The sequence below is a fragment of the Myotis myotis genome, unplaced genomic scaffold (genome assembly GCF_014108235.1).
Source record: "Myotis myotis isolate mMyoMyo1 unplaced genomic scaffold, mMyoMyo1.p scaffold_m19_p_17, whole genome shotgun sequence".
Taxonomy (NCBI): Eukaryota; Metazoa; Chordata; class Mammalia; order Chiroptera; family Vespertilionidae; genus Myotis; species Myotis myotis.
The window spans coordinates 2,227,921-2,242,012 of record NW_023416321.1 but is presented as its reverse complement, the minus strand read 5'-3'; the positions used below and the strand labels follow the sequence as shown (position 1 = coordinate 2,242,012).

The following is a 14,092-nucleotide window of genomic DNA, read 5'->3' as shown; positions in this document are numbered from 1 at the left end:
ATCCTTTTGGTGACAAGGTGGCAATATATCTGTAACGGGCATCCCCGCAGGCAGGCAACCTGTGCGCTCGGCCCCGTCAAATACCAGAACCTTCCTGTGGCTCTGGAGTTCTCTGGTCTCCACGCTACACCCCTGCATGGTATCACGGCGTGCTACTTCTACCTCAACACACAACGAACGAAGACGGCCATCCATCGTTTATGCAGTTACCTGGTTTCAGATTACATTCTGCCTTTTGTGCTGCCTCTTTCTCGTGGCGCTCATGTATGTCGGTCATGGTCTCAGAGAGGTGAAGACGCGGCCTTGAGCTGGATTGCCTTGGAGGTCGCATGTCCGCGGGAGGACTGGCTGGGAGTGTGCAGGTGCCCGTGAGGGAGTGTGGCCGAGTCCTCCGTTGACTTCCCAGTGCTGCTCAGCACCTGTTGGTCTTGAGGCTCAGTTCTGAGGTCAGTCTGCCCCTTGGGGAGGGTGACGTCACATCTTGGGAGTGTTCTCTTCCGTTTTAAACAAAGCCAGCAGGACAGTCCATTCTCCCTGGACCCAGGGGGTGTCTGTCTCAGACATCGGAGCTTTCTTGGATGAACCGAGGGCAAGATGGGGTGTTTCACAATGAACAGGCTTCAGTGGTAGTCACACACACCTCAGTGTCACCTGAGGGAAGGAGTGGGTCTCGGGGAGTTGGCCCCCAGCTCAGCAAGAATCAAGCTCGGTGCTGGTACAGCTGCAGGATGCCCGCCTTGTGCAGGTCCCACCACAGAGCTGCCTCCAGGGACAGATCGTGATTTGCATAGAATACCAGTGGCTGCTTAACTCGATCGAAGTAGTGGTCGGAAAACTTCCAGAAGTTACTTGTGATGAATCCATAGGCGCTAACCTGGACAAAGATGGGCATTGAGCTGCTGCGTGCAGACTCATGTCAAGTGACATGGATTCAGGAAAGCCCAGTCCCGCCCCCGCCCCCACCTTACGCCTGTGAGGACGCAGGTGAACAATGGGTGCAGCTCATAAGTGAGTGCTGTACAGGTGTAGGGCCAGGGCCCTGTGGCCTCAGTGGGGGTCACTGCCCGCCTTTGAAAACGGCCGAGTCTTCCCTGTGGCTCCTATGGAACGTCTCTTGGAGTGACCAGCGATTGTGGGGGCGAGCCCTGCTGTCCCACCCACCTCTAAAGTGTCCCCATCAATGCCTGTCCTGGGGGAGGGGTCGTGGAGAAGGCTGCTTTCAGAAGAGCAGTTTGTAATATGTCTTGGATGCCACGTAGAGTGGCTGCCCTGGAACAAGGGCGTGAAAGAAGGAAGTGTGGGCAGGGCCCCTAAAGGACCCTGGGTATTGGATGCGACTCTCCCCTGCCTTCCCTAGACCCCTCCTGCAGCTGGGGATCAGGTCTGAGGTGCCGCCTCGTGTAGGCTCTGGGATAAGTCCAGTTCCGTTCACACCTGGACTCCGCTGCTGTGGATTCCCGAGAGAAGGCCTCTTACCTGGTCACAGGCATGTAGCGCTGTCAGCAGCATGAGGGCCCCGGTACTAGGCATATATAAGTCTTTAAATTTTGAGATAATCCGCTTTGATTTCAAAAACCTGGAAGCAAAATGGCATTGAAACTCGGACATTTGGGTCTTGCGCAGCAGCTTGGTAGTTACGCCATTGCAGTGACCGGAAAGGCCGGGGAGCTCCTGGCCCTTCTCCCATCGGGTCTCTTCTTCGGGAAATTCTGATCCTAAAGACCACAGTCTCCTTTGATTGAACCACCCCCTTAGATGACGGGGTGAGGAAGAGGAGCGGGCCCACCAGGGGAGCCACAGGGGAGCCCGCTTCCTCCTAGAAGCCTGCATCAGCCTGACTTGTGCCACCTCCTGCCCTCCGCCCTGGGCTAGTGACTAACCACAGCGCTAGGGCACAGGCGGCCTGCGTTTAGTCTGAGACCTAAGCTTCTCCCTATCCCCACACTCTTGGCCAAGCAGGAACCACACAGGTCCTGTGACTGGAGTCACTGGTGAGGTAGCACAAGAGTGACACCGCCTCCCCCGCTGCTGACCACAGGCCCTGGCCTGGGCGTGTCTTCCTCTGCACGCGGCTGTGACTGCTGGGCCCCCGCTGCCCAGGCCCACCTGGACCCTCACCCGCGCCCGGGGTGCTCGCCTCGGCTGCAGCAGGTTTCTCACCCAGCTGCTGCACTAGTGACACTTTAAAGGGCCCGGTTCACATCAACCTATGGACCAGGAGGTCACGGTTTAATTCCGGTCAGGGCACAGGCTGGGTTGCAGGCTAGATCCCGGGGGGGGGGGGGGGGCATGCAGAAGGCAGCTGATCAGTGATTCTCCCCCTCCTGCTCCCTCTCTGAAATCAGTAAGAATACATTTAAAAATAAATAAAGGGCCAATCTTGGCTGCAGGGGCATCCTGTGCATTACAGGATGTTCAGCAGCAGCCCTGGCCTCTACGTACTAGTGGTGCTTGCACTCGCCTAGTGACAACCAAAATGTTTCCAGGCAGACCAGTGGCCCCACCCCGCCACGGAGAACCACGGGCAGGGACTCCGAGTGAGGTGGGGTCCTGTTCCCTGGCTCCTCCCTGTGCTCACCTTGAGCCTGAAGATGGCGGCAGCTCAGCTTCCGCTACTGCCCCCGCACCTCATGGTAGCCCACACCCAGCCTGTGCCTCATAAACAGCCCTGGCGCCCCATCGGCGTGGCTCTGGCTGAATGTCGACCTATGAACCATGAGGTCTGGGTTCAATTCTTGGTCAGGGCACATGCCCAGGTTGCACGCTAGATCTCCAACGGGGGGGGGGGGGGGGTGCAGGTGGCAGCCGATCAATGATTCTCTCCCATCGATGTTTCTCTCTCCCTTCCTCTCTGAAATCAGTAAGTTTTTTTTTTAAATAAACAAACAGCCCTGGCAAATCGACCTCGAGTTCTTCCGGGTTTCCTGTTCCCCTGATTGGTGCCCACCACCTCCATCGAGGTGCTGAAGTAGTAGCTAAACCGCTAACGAGGCTTTGGCACCTGCTTGGCGTGTGGCTCTGGCTGGGTGAGAGCTGATGGGCCTGAAGGGAAGGCCGGCAGTGCGGGGGCACTGCCACCCCAACCACCTACCTCTCCGTCAGGTAGCTGATGAAGGCTGGATGGAGTAGCTTGAATTTGCTGGCAGGGGCTTCTGGTCCGAAATAGGTCTGAGGCCTATTTGGGGAGGAAGCGGACGGAGCGGTTCAGGCTCTCGTACTGCATGGAGAGGTAGCCGCCCGAGCGGCGGCGGGGCAGGGAGCGGTAGTAGAAGCGCGGCTGCGAGTAGTAGCGGGAGAAGGGCGTGTAGAAGGTGGCGGGCAGCACCGAGGGCACCACCGGCGGCTTGGAGCCCACCAGCACGTCGGTGGGCAGCTTGTAGGTGAGCGAGCACGGGGGCGTGAACAGGTTGGGAGGCGTCGAGAAGTTGCTGATGGCGTTGGGGTAGTGGGGCGGGGGCTGGAGGAGAGGGAGGTAGAGGGACTCGGGGGGCCGGGAGTGCGGGGGGGACTGGGCGGACTGGGGGGGCTGGCACAGGGGCAATGTAGACGTGGGGGGCTGGAAGAAGGGGGGCTCCCTCAGGAAGCGGGGCACGTACGGGGTGATCTGGGACGGAATTCCTGGAATGGACCCGATGTAGGAGCCCGAGCCCATAGGGCTGTAGGAGGGGGACCTGGAGGAGCGCCCGGGGGGAGTCTGGGAGTTGTTCCGGGAGGCAGGTTTCAGGCCAGACTGGGAGGGAGACTTGGAGGCGGGGGGAGTGGCGGTTGGGGGAGATGCTCGAGACACGTGTTGGGAATGAGGGCTGGGGGTCAGGGAGGGAGCCCGGGAGGGGGGCTGCGAGGGGGAGGGGGTCGGAGGGTGAGAGGGGGGGCGGGAGGAGGACCGGGTGGGGGTCGGGGAAGGGGCTGAACCACCCGAACTGGAGTAGGGCTGGTTGGCAGGGCTGCTGTTGTGGTTGGTCCGGGACTGGGAGGGGGACTGGGCAGGGGATGGATTAGGGGTTTGGGAGGGGGAGCTCATTGGTGTTGAGAAGGCTTGTGAGCACCCGAGGTCTCTGAGGCAGCACCCCCAAGAGCCTGGTCCCCGCCCATGTCACAAAGCCCACTCTCATGACCCCTGCAGCATTGTGAGCAATTGTTGGGTCATCACAGGGCGGGCGGGGCGGGGAGTAGGGCGCAGGGCCAGCCTGGGGGTGCTCTCCTGGCCTGGGAGGGGTTCACTTTTAAGGGGCCCCTTAGCAGCTGCGCTTCCAGGGCGGGGGCTGAGGTAGGGGGTGGTCATTGTGTGGCCAGGGGTGGGGTAGATGTCCAAGGACCGGATTCAGGGACTGCCAGCAGCGCCAGGAGAGGGCGGCGTGGAGACCGGCTCACCAGCACCGCAGGCCCGGCCGTGGAGCCCGCGTGTGCCAGCTGGTGGCGGACTGCTTTGGGGACAGCAGCCTGAAGCTCAGAAGCAGGTCTGCCTGCTCCGTTCAGAAAAGCCTGCGGCCGGGCGGACCGGGAGGCGCCGGGGGACGGGAGGCTTACCTGGGCTCTCCTGGCGGGAAGGAGCATCAGCCCAGAGCTCTGGGATCTGCTCCCCCACCTGCCCTCCTGATGGGGGGAGGGGTCTCAGGAGCAGCGATGGCCGCGGCATGACCACGCCCTGCCCCCGCGTGGCTGCTCACCTGTCACCTTTATCGATGCCACTGGGGACGCGCACACCCAGAATGGCCGATCTCAGCATCACATAGTCACGGAGGTCTGAGGGGATGAAGATGTAGCGCAGGTCCTGTCGGGACAACAGGGACACGGAGCTCGGGGAGGGGAACCAGGCCACGTCCAGGTCCTGCTCGGAAGGGACGGCCCTCCCCCCAGTCCTGCCCCGACAGGCGCGCTCAGCCCGGCAGTGCCCTGCTCAGGAACTGGTGGGTGCGGCCCGTGCTCTCGAATCCCGTGGTGCCCTTCCCTCCGGAGGCGCAGCTCACTCGCCATCCCGAGGACGAGGACGGGCCGGCTTAGTGCCGAGGGGCCGCGAGTTTCTAATGAGTAGGAAACCCTGGGGTGGCGGTGAGATCAGGCCGGGGAAGGCACTGCCTCCCTCCTCTGGGGTCACTGTCACGAGGACGCCAGCAGCCAGAGGCCCGTGCGTCAAGGGCCTTCCTTCCGATGACTGCAGCCACCTGAGAGGCCCTGAGCCCAAACCACTTTGCTAAGCTGCTTCCAAATTCCTGACTCATTGCAATTGTAAGATTATAAATGTGTGTGTTTAGAGCGACTAATACCCGGCTGGTGCGGCTCAGTGGTTGAGCGTTGGCCTCTGAACCAGGAGGTCACGGTTTGATTCCCGGTCAGAGCAACATGCCCAGGTTGCAGGCTCAATCCCCAGCGGGGGGCGTGCAGGAGGCGGCCGATCCATGATGCTCTCTCATCATTGATGTTTCTATCTCTCTCCCTCTCCCTTCCTCTCTGAAATCAATAAGAACCTATTAAAAAGTAAAGAAAGAAGCTACTAAGTTTAGGGGGGTATTTTGTTACACAGCAGCGGGTAACTCATACAGGTACTGTGGCCACATCAGAAATGAAGCTACCCCACTTGGTTCTGTCACGAGCCAAGAGAAGTTCTACTGTGAGACTATGGGGCAGACACTGGCTAGGACACTCCTTCATTTCCTCCTCAGAGGAGGAAGCTTCTAGAAACCCAACCCGCTCTATAGAGCATCACAGGACGCCTTATCCTGGGATCTCCCTAGCCCTGCACGGGGCACCCAGACCTTCTTGAGGGGAAGTTCGTTCTAGAAACTGGGTGTGGTTGAAGGAAGCTGTGGGTAGCAGATGCTAGTTCCTCTGGGCATGTTCCTCAGTCTCACTGAACCTCAGCTCCCTGCACAGGCTGCTGTGAGAATTCAGAAGGCACACCCCCTATTCTGGGGGTAGCATGGGAGACTGGGAACCCCAGGTCTGGCCAGAGGGGCCTTGCACTGCTGCCAGCTGGAGATGGCTGCCCTGATGGCAAGGCCAGTGCTGGGAGCTGAGGAGCCCTGGAGGGGAGTCTGGGTTTGGACCCCAGTGCTCAGCCTCCTCACCAGGACAGTGGGCTGCGGGGCGTATGGAGGTTGCCTGACACCCATCAGCTCTCACTAAAGGTTCGCCATTCCCACCAGTCTAGAGCGGTGCAGTGCCATCTGAAGCAGCGGGGCATCCCTGCCCGGACCTCCTCCTCAGTAGCTTCCTCCCCGAGCCCAAGGTCCTGGCACAGTCCCCACCAGTAGCCCGGGGCTGGGGAACCCTGGGCTTCCCGTGGAGGGGCTCCGGGAACCGTGGCGCCCATCAGGCATCACCTGTCCTCGCGGCACGGAGGTGAAGCCCGCTGTTCTGTAGGCGATGAGCGAGTTCTTCATCGTGTTCACAGTGAACCCGTAGAAGGAGGTCTTGGTGCCCACATCCTTCTCGAAGCCTTTGATCACAGCACCATTGAGTCTGGTCCAAACAGAGGCCCGTTGGCCTGGCGGTTACCCCACCCTGTGTGCGACTCCCACCCCCAGGCCCCGCCACCCCTGTCCCCAGCCGCACGGACCACTCGCTGTGCCCACAGCAGCACCAGCACCCACGCCTCCAGACCTCAGGGAAACTGTGCCATGGGCACATCTGTCCTGGGGCTTCCTTCCTCTCAGGCCCCATGGCATGTCTGTCTGCACAGGCCTGTGTCCATGCCTGTCTGCCCGTAACAACTGCAGAGCCGCCTGGGGCTGCTGCCCTGCCCACACCGTGGAAGATGCTCCCACGGGGGACAGCTCCTCCCTCCTCCTCCCTGCCCCCGCTCCTCCCCCCTCCTCCCTGCCCTGCTCCTCCCCCCTCCTCCCTGCCCCTGCTCTGCATACCTGAACACGTAGTCGTGGGCGTCGATGTTGGGACCCTGGCGGGAGCCGTTCAGGATGCCCCCGTTACCCACCACGGCGCACCGGATGCAGTCCCTGCGCGGCTCCCTGGAGCCTAAGAGCTGGGCGCTGTCTGAGCTGTTCAGAAGGCTCAGGGTGGAGGCGATGTCTGTGGGTCGGGACAGGGACCTCATGCAGAGGCTGCTGGCATCGGGACAACAGCCCCTCCCAGGAGGCACAGAGGGCGGGAGGGGATGCACTGTCAGTGGGGCGTGAGAAGGGAAAAGGGGCCGGTGGGGACAGGTGTGGCTGTGCCCACGGTGCCTCTGGAGACCGTGTTCCAGAAGGAGTAACCTGGGCATGCGGTGGGGGCAGAGCTAACGGGGAGCGTCTGACAGCAGCACAGTCAGCAGGCTGCGTGGGGCCCCGTGCCCTGTCTCAGCCACCTTTGGGCACAGGCACCTTAGCCTTTATGCCAGGGAGGCCCCAGGATGGTGGGAGCTGCTGGGGGTGGCAGGGAGCCAAGCCCCACTTGCCGATCCCCTGGTGCTTGTGGGGCAGGAAAGTAAGCAGGAGTCGCACAGCTTGGGGGTGGAGCGCAGGCTGAGGGTTACCTTGGCGAGGGAGCCCCTGCCAGCCGTAGGGGGCCCGGCGCTGACTCAGGCTGTCCCAGAGCTCCTGGGAGAAGAGGCCCGCGGCCAGCAGCACTGGCTGGGAGAAGTTGAACAGAGCCCGGAAGTGGGGGTCCTGCTGAACGGCCTGAGCAAGCGGGTATCTGCAGGGCCTGCCCTGTGGGCGAGAAGATGGGAGGCTGGACTGGGGCGGGGGGGCGGGGCCTCCAGGAGCTCGGAGGCCTCCCCCTCCAGACCTGGGGACCAGAGAGCTTTCTGGGTTTCCCCTGCCCAGCCCCTGGACGCCACATCTCTGTGGCCTGCTGGCTCTGCCTCCTGCGCCGGCTCCTGCACCCCACTCCCGGGGAACTTCGGGGCGTGTTCCCACGAATGGGTGAGACCTGCCCGCCTTGGGAGGAGGCCGCCAGCCAGGGCTCTGGATCCTCGGCCTGGACCAAGCCTGGGACTTATCCCGTGAGCTCTGGCCTCTTCACTGCGGGGAGGTGAGACGTGCTGCAGGAGACGCATGCGCGTCCTTCTTCCAGCCGCTGCCTACTCTGCGTTGAATGGTGTCCTCCTGAAGTTCCTGTCTGCCCAGACCCTCGGAATGCGGCCTTATTTGGAAACGGGCCTGTGCAGATGTAGGTTGTTACGATGAGGTCACACTGTGTTCAGGTGGGTCCCAAGTTCAGTGCCCTTCTAAGGAGGCCCTGTGATGACAGGCGGAGAGTGAGTGATGCGGCTACCAGCCGAGGTGCGCCTGGGCCCCCAGGAGTTGCAGGAGGCCAGGACGGGTCCCCCAGACAGCCCTGCGGACGCCTTGACTTCAGACTTCGGGCCTCCAGGACTGTGCGAGCAAACATCTCTCGGTTTAAGCCACCGAGTTTGGTCATGAGCTCCAGGAGCCCTCGGAAGCCTCACGGAGCCTGGGCACAGGAACCTGGAAGGAGGGAATACCGAACAGGCACGGTCCGTCTGCCTGCAGCCCCCAGGGCAGAGTCCCACAGCCGCGGCCGGGGCTGCTCTCCCCACCAAGGGGCCTCTTTGTTACGGTGCTGGTTGGATCAAAGGCACTGCAGGGAAGAGCTGCGTGTGGTTGTTCCTGCTATAATGTGAAGACTACCACCCTGTGCCAGACTGCAGTCAGGCCCCCGGGCTTGGGGAAAGGGGGCTGGTGGCACAGCACTCACACACTTGGCCCGGGACGCACGCAGCCCACAGAGGTGGGAGTGCAGTTCACACTCGGCGCCTCAGGACGGAGCGCTGCCAAGTATGGGTTTGACCTCGGAAAGTCACTGTGGATGGGCGTCCGCGGTGGCGGCTGGTGAGCTATTATGGCAGAAAGAGGGTTTAACACGCGATGGAGCAGGTGGCGTGTGCGCGTTTGTGAATTCCTTCGATGTCCCTTCGGCGGGGTGGTTCTCCGCATTTAACCCGGTGTTCTCACTGGCCATCGCTTAGAAGCAAACAACATCTGTGCGATGCTCAGACTGTTTCCTAAGGTGTCAGTCTTGTCGGAACTTTGAGGTCATGTTTTCATAGCGAGCGCTCTAGCAGGACATAGCGGGGCAGCGTCACTGCTGCTCCGCCTCCCAGGGCCGGTGAACGAGGCTCCAGGAGAAAAGCTCGCGTCTGTATCCATCAGGAAGGGCGGTGCTGCACTCGGGCATCTGGCTCGCTTTTCTCTCAGGGACCTGGTGGCAGTTTCCTTCTTCACTGTGGCCCCCAGGAAGCTCAGAGCCAGCCGTCCGGCCTGTCTCACGCCTGGGGGCACATTTCTCAGGCGCTTACCGGCCACCTCATTTCCCAACCTTTATTTTCCTTCGCACATTTATTTTACTCTTTTCATGTTTTTGCCTGTTATATGTAGGTATGTATTTATTTTAAAAATATATATTTTATTGATTTTTTACACAGAGGAAGGGAGAGGGATAGAGAGTTAGAAACATTGATGAGAGAGAAACATCAATTTTAGCTGCCTCCTGCACACTCCCTACTGGGGATGTGCCCGAAACCAAGATATATGCCCTTTACAGGAATCAAACCTGGGACCCTTCAGTCCGCAGGCCGATGCTCTGTCCACTGAGCCACACCGGTTAGGGCATTGTTATATGTATTTAAAAGCTACCTCAAAGCCTCCTTTTAAACCAGATGGGGATGTATATCATTTAGCATCAAGCATCTCCAGGGGGAAAGGATTTGAGGAATGTAAAGACGATCTGGCCCTGGCTTGTGTTGCTCAGTGGATAGAGCATTGGCCTGTGGACTGAAGGGTCCCGGGTTTGATTCTGGTCAAGGGCACATGCCCAGGTTGCAGGTTCGGTCCCCAGTAGGGGGCGTGCAGGAGGCAGCCAATCAATGATTCTCTCTCATCATTGATGTTTCTATCTCTTTCTCTCCCTTCCTCTCTGAAATCAATAAAAATATATTAAAAAAAAAAAAAGACCTGGCCAAGCGCTCGGGAGATGCTCAAGGACGCCTGTCCGCCCGGCTCTGCTGCTCAGTGGTTCAGAGCCGGGTTCTGGGGTCAGACCGGAGGCTCAAACCCCGGTACCGCCTCTTCTCCCCAAGCGGCCTGAGCACGGTGCCTGGCCCTCTGTGCCACATTCTGCCATGAGGCTTATGTCTGAGACGCAGGTCACGAGCTGGGATGGCACCTCGGCCACAGCCACCATCGACTCTTAGCTACGGAGCCGGGCCCACAGGGCTCATCTTCCCAGGCTGTGGTCTCTACTTTAAATGTGACTTTTATGGTAAGAAGACATTGGGGGGAGTGGGGTCTCAAATTCACAGGCCTTTTAAAGATAGATCACAGGACTTCCAAGAAACGTCCAGCTGGCCGTACCCCAGGGAACCTATTGACCCATCCTCCTCTACTGGGGTGCAGAGAGCCCTAGTGGCCAGGTCTGAGGAGCCCCGGCGGCTGTTGGCTCCATTCTGGGGCCGGGGGGGCGGGGGGGGGGTCCGAAGAGCTCCTGCCCAGCAGTCTGCCGAGTGTCCTCCTGGGTGTGCTTTCTCCCCCTCCTGCCCGCTAACTCAGAAGTACAGCGTAGCCGACCACGGTACCTTCCTTGTCCCAGAATCCGCTGCCTTGGGTCTGGTGAATGCTTGAGATGTTGTGGTGTACCTGGGAGAGAAGGCACACATCAAGGGGTCTGGCTCCGTCAGGGTCAAAGGCATCCGTCCCTATTGCTGACCCTATTTCTGGGCTCGGATTCTTGCCCGTGCCTCGCTCTTTAGGCCCAAAGTGCTCCCGCACAGTTATGTCTGACGCTGTATGAGCCCTCGGCAAGCAGCAGCAATGCGGATTTTACAGGGACAGTGGTTCAATGCTGCTTGGTTTCTCAGTGGTTAGAGGTCAGCCCTCTGACCAACGGGTTGAGGGTTTGATTCCCAGGCATGTACCTCTTGCAGGTTTGATCCCGGCTCTGGTCCAGGCACATGCAGGAGGCAACCAGTCCATGTGTCTCTCTCACATTAATGTTTCTCTCTCTCTCCCCCTCCCCCCACCCTTCCACACTCTCTCTCTCAAGATCAATGGGAAAAAATATCCTCAGGTGAGGATTAAAAACTAACAAAAAGGATGAAAGAGGAATCCTGCCAGCCCCCTGGAATTGTGACTGTATAAAGGGTTGCCCTTGTGTGTGTGTGTGTGGGGGGGGGGGTCACCCTGGCTCTTGCCCTCAGGGTCAAGGTAAAGGGCAGGTCTGCAGCCGACTCCCAAAATCCGTAGTCCATGATCTTGGGAAGTTACTAAACTTGGAACCTGAGTCCTCGTCTGGACAGCAGGGATAATCGTATTGACATGACCGATAATCCTATCACTAATCCTATCACGTGTCACCCAGTTGTGAGTTCTAACAGAGCACCTGTTATCTCATCCTGCCAGTCCTCTACCCACATGTTGCTGTGGTTACCAGCCTCTAGGCCAGGGGGGAAGGGGCTGAAGTTATGGCCCAGCCCCACCTCCCAGGCGGCCCCAGGGCAAAGGGGAACTGGAAAGGAGGGCAGGAGAGGGGCCCTTGCCCATTGGAGGGGGTCGGGCCTCCCGGACCCCTGCCCTCTGCACAGGAGTCTGGGGGGGGGGGGGGTTGGGGTGTGCAGTGTGTGGGGAACAAAGGCGCTTGTTGTTTGCTTCTGGGCACCCAGGCAGCCAAGTCACAATGAAAGTCTGTGACCTGCCTCCCTGCAGGTTTCTGAGACCCTGGAGGGCAGGATGGAGAGGGCAGGGTGGGGAGGGCAGGGCGGGCACCTCCCCCAGACCGGGCCACCTGGCCACCCGCCCACCCACACAATCCTGTAGTTCCTGTCTGTGGGCACAGCAGGGCCTCTAGGGAGGAACTGGGGCATTTTTCTCGGCCTTGACCCCACAGTGAGCTGAAAAGCAGCGGCCAAGGCCCCATCCCTGAGACTCTGAGCTGATGGGCGGGCCCTTCCCGGGGACTCTAACAGGGGCCAGCCGGAGGACAGCCTGACAGGACCAGGGCAGGATGCAGACAGGAGGGGAGGGGTGCAGGGGATGAGGTGGGGACTCGCCCCGATTCCTCGTGCTGCCCTGCTCCCCCCAGTCTCAGGGAGGCCTGCTCATCTCTAGGGCGCCCTCAGGACCAGGTCTCCTCCCAGCACTGCGCAGCTCTTAGGATCCCAGGGCTTCCAGACGCCTGCTGGGGAGGGGAGGAGGGAGGGTGCCTGCGGGAGGCAGCCCATCAGTGTGTGTGCGCGTCTTCCTCTCCCTCCCTCTCTCCACTCGCTCTAAAAATCAATGGGAAAATATCCTCAGGTGAGGACTAACCAAAAATAAACAAATACATACATACATATACACATACTAGTATAGAAATAAAAAAGCTTTGTTGAGGTATAATGGATGTTCAGCAAACCTCATATTAAAAGTGTATTCAATACTTTCAAAGGACGTTTAACTGTATTTTATTTAGTTTTTGTTAATCCTCACCAGAGGATATTTTTCCATTGATTTTTAGAGAGAGTGGAAGGGAGGTAGGGGAGAGGAGAAAGGGAGAGAGAGATCGAGATCGATTAGTTGCCTCCCACACACGCCCTGACCAGGGCCACACTGGCAGGGCTATCTGTATTTTAAAGCATCTTCACATAAAGCCCACAAGATCCCCTTCCTGAATAGCTCCCCTCTCCAGGCCTTTTCCTGTGTAATTTCTGGCCACAGGCGCTCCCATGACTTCAGGCATGACCTGCGGGCTGGAGCCCCCTTTATTCTAAAGGGACTGAGCGCACATTGTTTTGCAACGATGGGCGTCCTCTGACCCTAGTCCCTGGGAGCAGGCACTGACTGTGCTTTCATCCTGTTACACCTGCAGCCAGTAGCAAGGCTGAGCGAGGACGGGACAGGTGCGAGGGCGCTGGGAAGGGAGAGCCTGGGAAGGGAGAGCCTGCGCCCGGAGCCTCGCAGGGCGGCAGGCGCCCTTGCAGCGCGCATCGGGCTCGGGCGCGGCTCTGTCCGCTTTCCAGGGTAAAGCAAACCCTTGGCAGGCTGCCCCAGTGGCCGGAGTGCTCACCGCCAGCGCCAGGCTCTCGGGTTGCTCCTCGTGGGGCGCACATGAAAGGCCGGTGCCCAGGGCGCCGGGAGGGGCCGAGCGCAGGAGGCTCAGCGAGGAGAACCTGAATGGAGCCCAGAACTGGCCCCTGTTCCCTGGGGGCGGCCACCTCTTCGTGGGATCCAGCCCAGGCGGCGCTTATCAAATAAACAGAACCAACAGCCGGGCGAGAGGGAGCCGCCCGGGCAGGCAGACACGGCGCCAGCGGGAAGGATGGCCCGGCACCGCCGAGTGGGGATCCGGGCAACGTTGGAACCGGAAGACTTGGGTCCTTGCCCCCAAAGTAGTTTGAAAAGACGTAACCGAGGGAGGGTTCCCCACAAACGGGATGTTCCGATCGGACGCGGATGACCCCGCCAACTCTGGTCCATCAGGGGTTTCTCGGGACGGAGGGGAGTCGCCCCACAGGCTGTCGCGGGCGGGTCGCCCGAGCGCACGGGAAGGTGCCCCTCGGACCGAGGCTGTCGGAACCGGGGACCCGAGTGGAGGTTCAAAGGGCCGCCGCCGGGGTCCCGGCTGGGGGTCGCCCCAAAGAGGCCGTCCGAGGGCCCTGGGCTGGCCCTGCCCGCCCGTCCCTGCGCCCGCCCGCCGGGTTAGTTACGCGCGGCAGCCCTACCTGGCTCCGGCCCGGAGCCCCCGGTGCGGCCTCCCCGCCGCGGAGAGGAGGGTGAGGAGGATCCCCGAGGAGACAGCCCCGAGCAGCAGCAGCCGCCAGAAGAGCGGGCCGCGCGGGAGCCCCATGCAGCGCTGCCAGCGGGCGCCCCGTCTGGTGTCCGCAGCACCGCGCCGGGCCGGAGCCTGGGAGCCAGGCGGCTTCCCGGAGGCAACGGCCCTGCCCGCCCCGCCCCGCCCCCGCCCCCGCCTCCGCGGCCTCCCGCCCTGCCCGACCCGGCCTCCGGAAGCCACCCCACCATCGGGTGGAGCGGGAGGCGGGAGTGTCGCCCCGCCCCGCCCTGAGCTGCCCGCGCCCCTGGCTCCGCCCTGTGCCCGGAGGCCCTCGAACTGCGGGCACCTCCGCTGCGCTCCCGCCTGCGTCCAGCCTGGGGCTGGGCCG

The 14,092-nt window shown here is 60.9% G+C and overlaps 1 protein-coding gene across 1 annotated transcript; it reads right to left on the bottom strand.

Annotated features, from left to right (window-relative positions):
• Positions 1-182: 182 nt before the first annotated feature.
• Positions 183-13,874, bottom strand: ST6GALNAC2 (ST6 N-acetylgalactosaminide alpha-2,6-sialyltransferase 2). Its single transcript, XM_036339221.1, has 9 exons — positions 13,655-13,874; positions 10,535-10,595; positions 7,472-7,646; positions 6,861-7,026; positions 6,321-6,459; positions 4,668-4,771; positions 3,092-3,175; positions 1,477-1,576; positions 183-874 (listed from the first exon to the last, which is right to left on the bottom strand). Exons 1-9 carry the CDS (start codon positions 13,777-13,779, stop codon positions 701-703), a joined length of 1,128 nt encoding a protein of 375 aa, XP_036195114.1. The 5' UTR covers positions 13,780-13,874; the 3' UTR covers positions 183-700.
• Between the last annotated feature and the right edge of the window lie 218 nt (positions 13,875-14,092).

Coding starts and splice junctions, on each gene's coding strand:
- ST6GALNAC2 (XM_036339221.1), bottom strand. CDS start 13,779: ATGGGGCTCCCGCGCGGCCCGCTCTTCTGGCGGCTGCTGCTGCTCGGG. Junction 10,596..13,654: donor GGGCTCCGGGCCGGAGCCAG/GTAGGGCTGCCG, acceptor CTTCTCTCCCAG/GTACACCACAACATCTCAAG. Junction 3,176..4,667: donor GGCATCGATAAAGGTGACAG/GTGAGCAGCCAC, acceptor CTCCCCAAATAG/GCCTCAGACCTATTTCGGAC.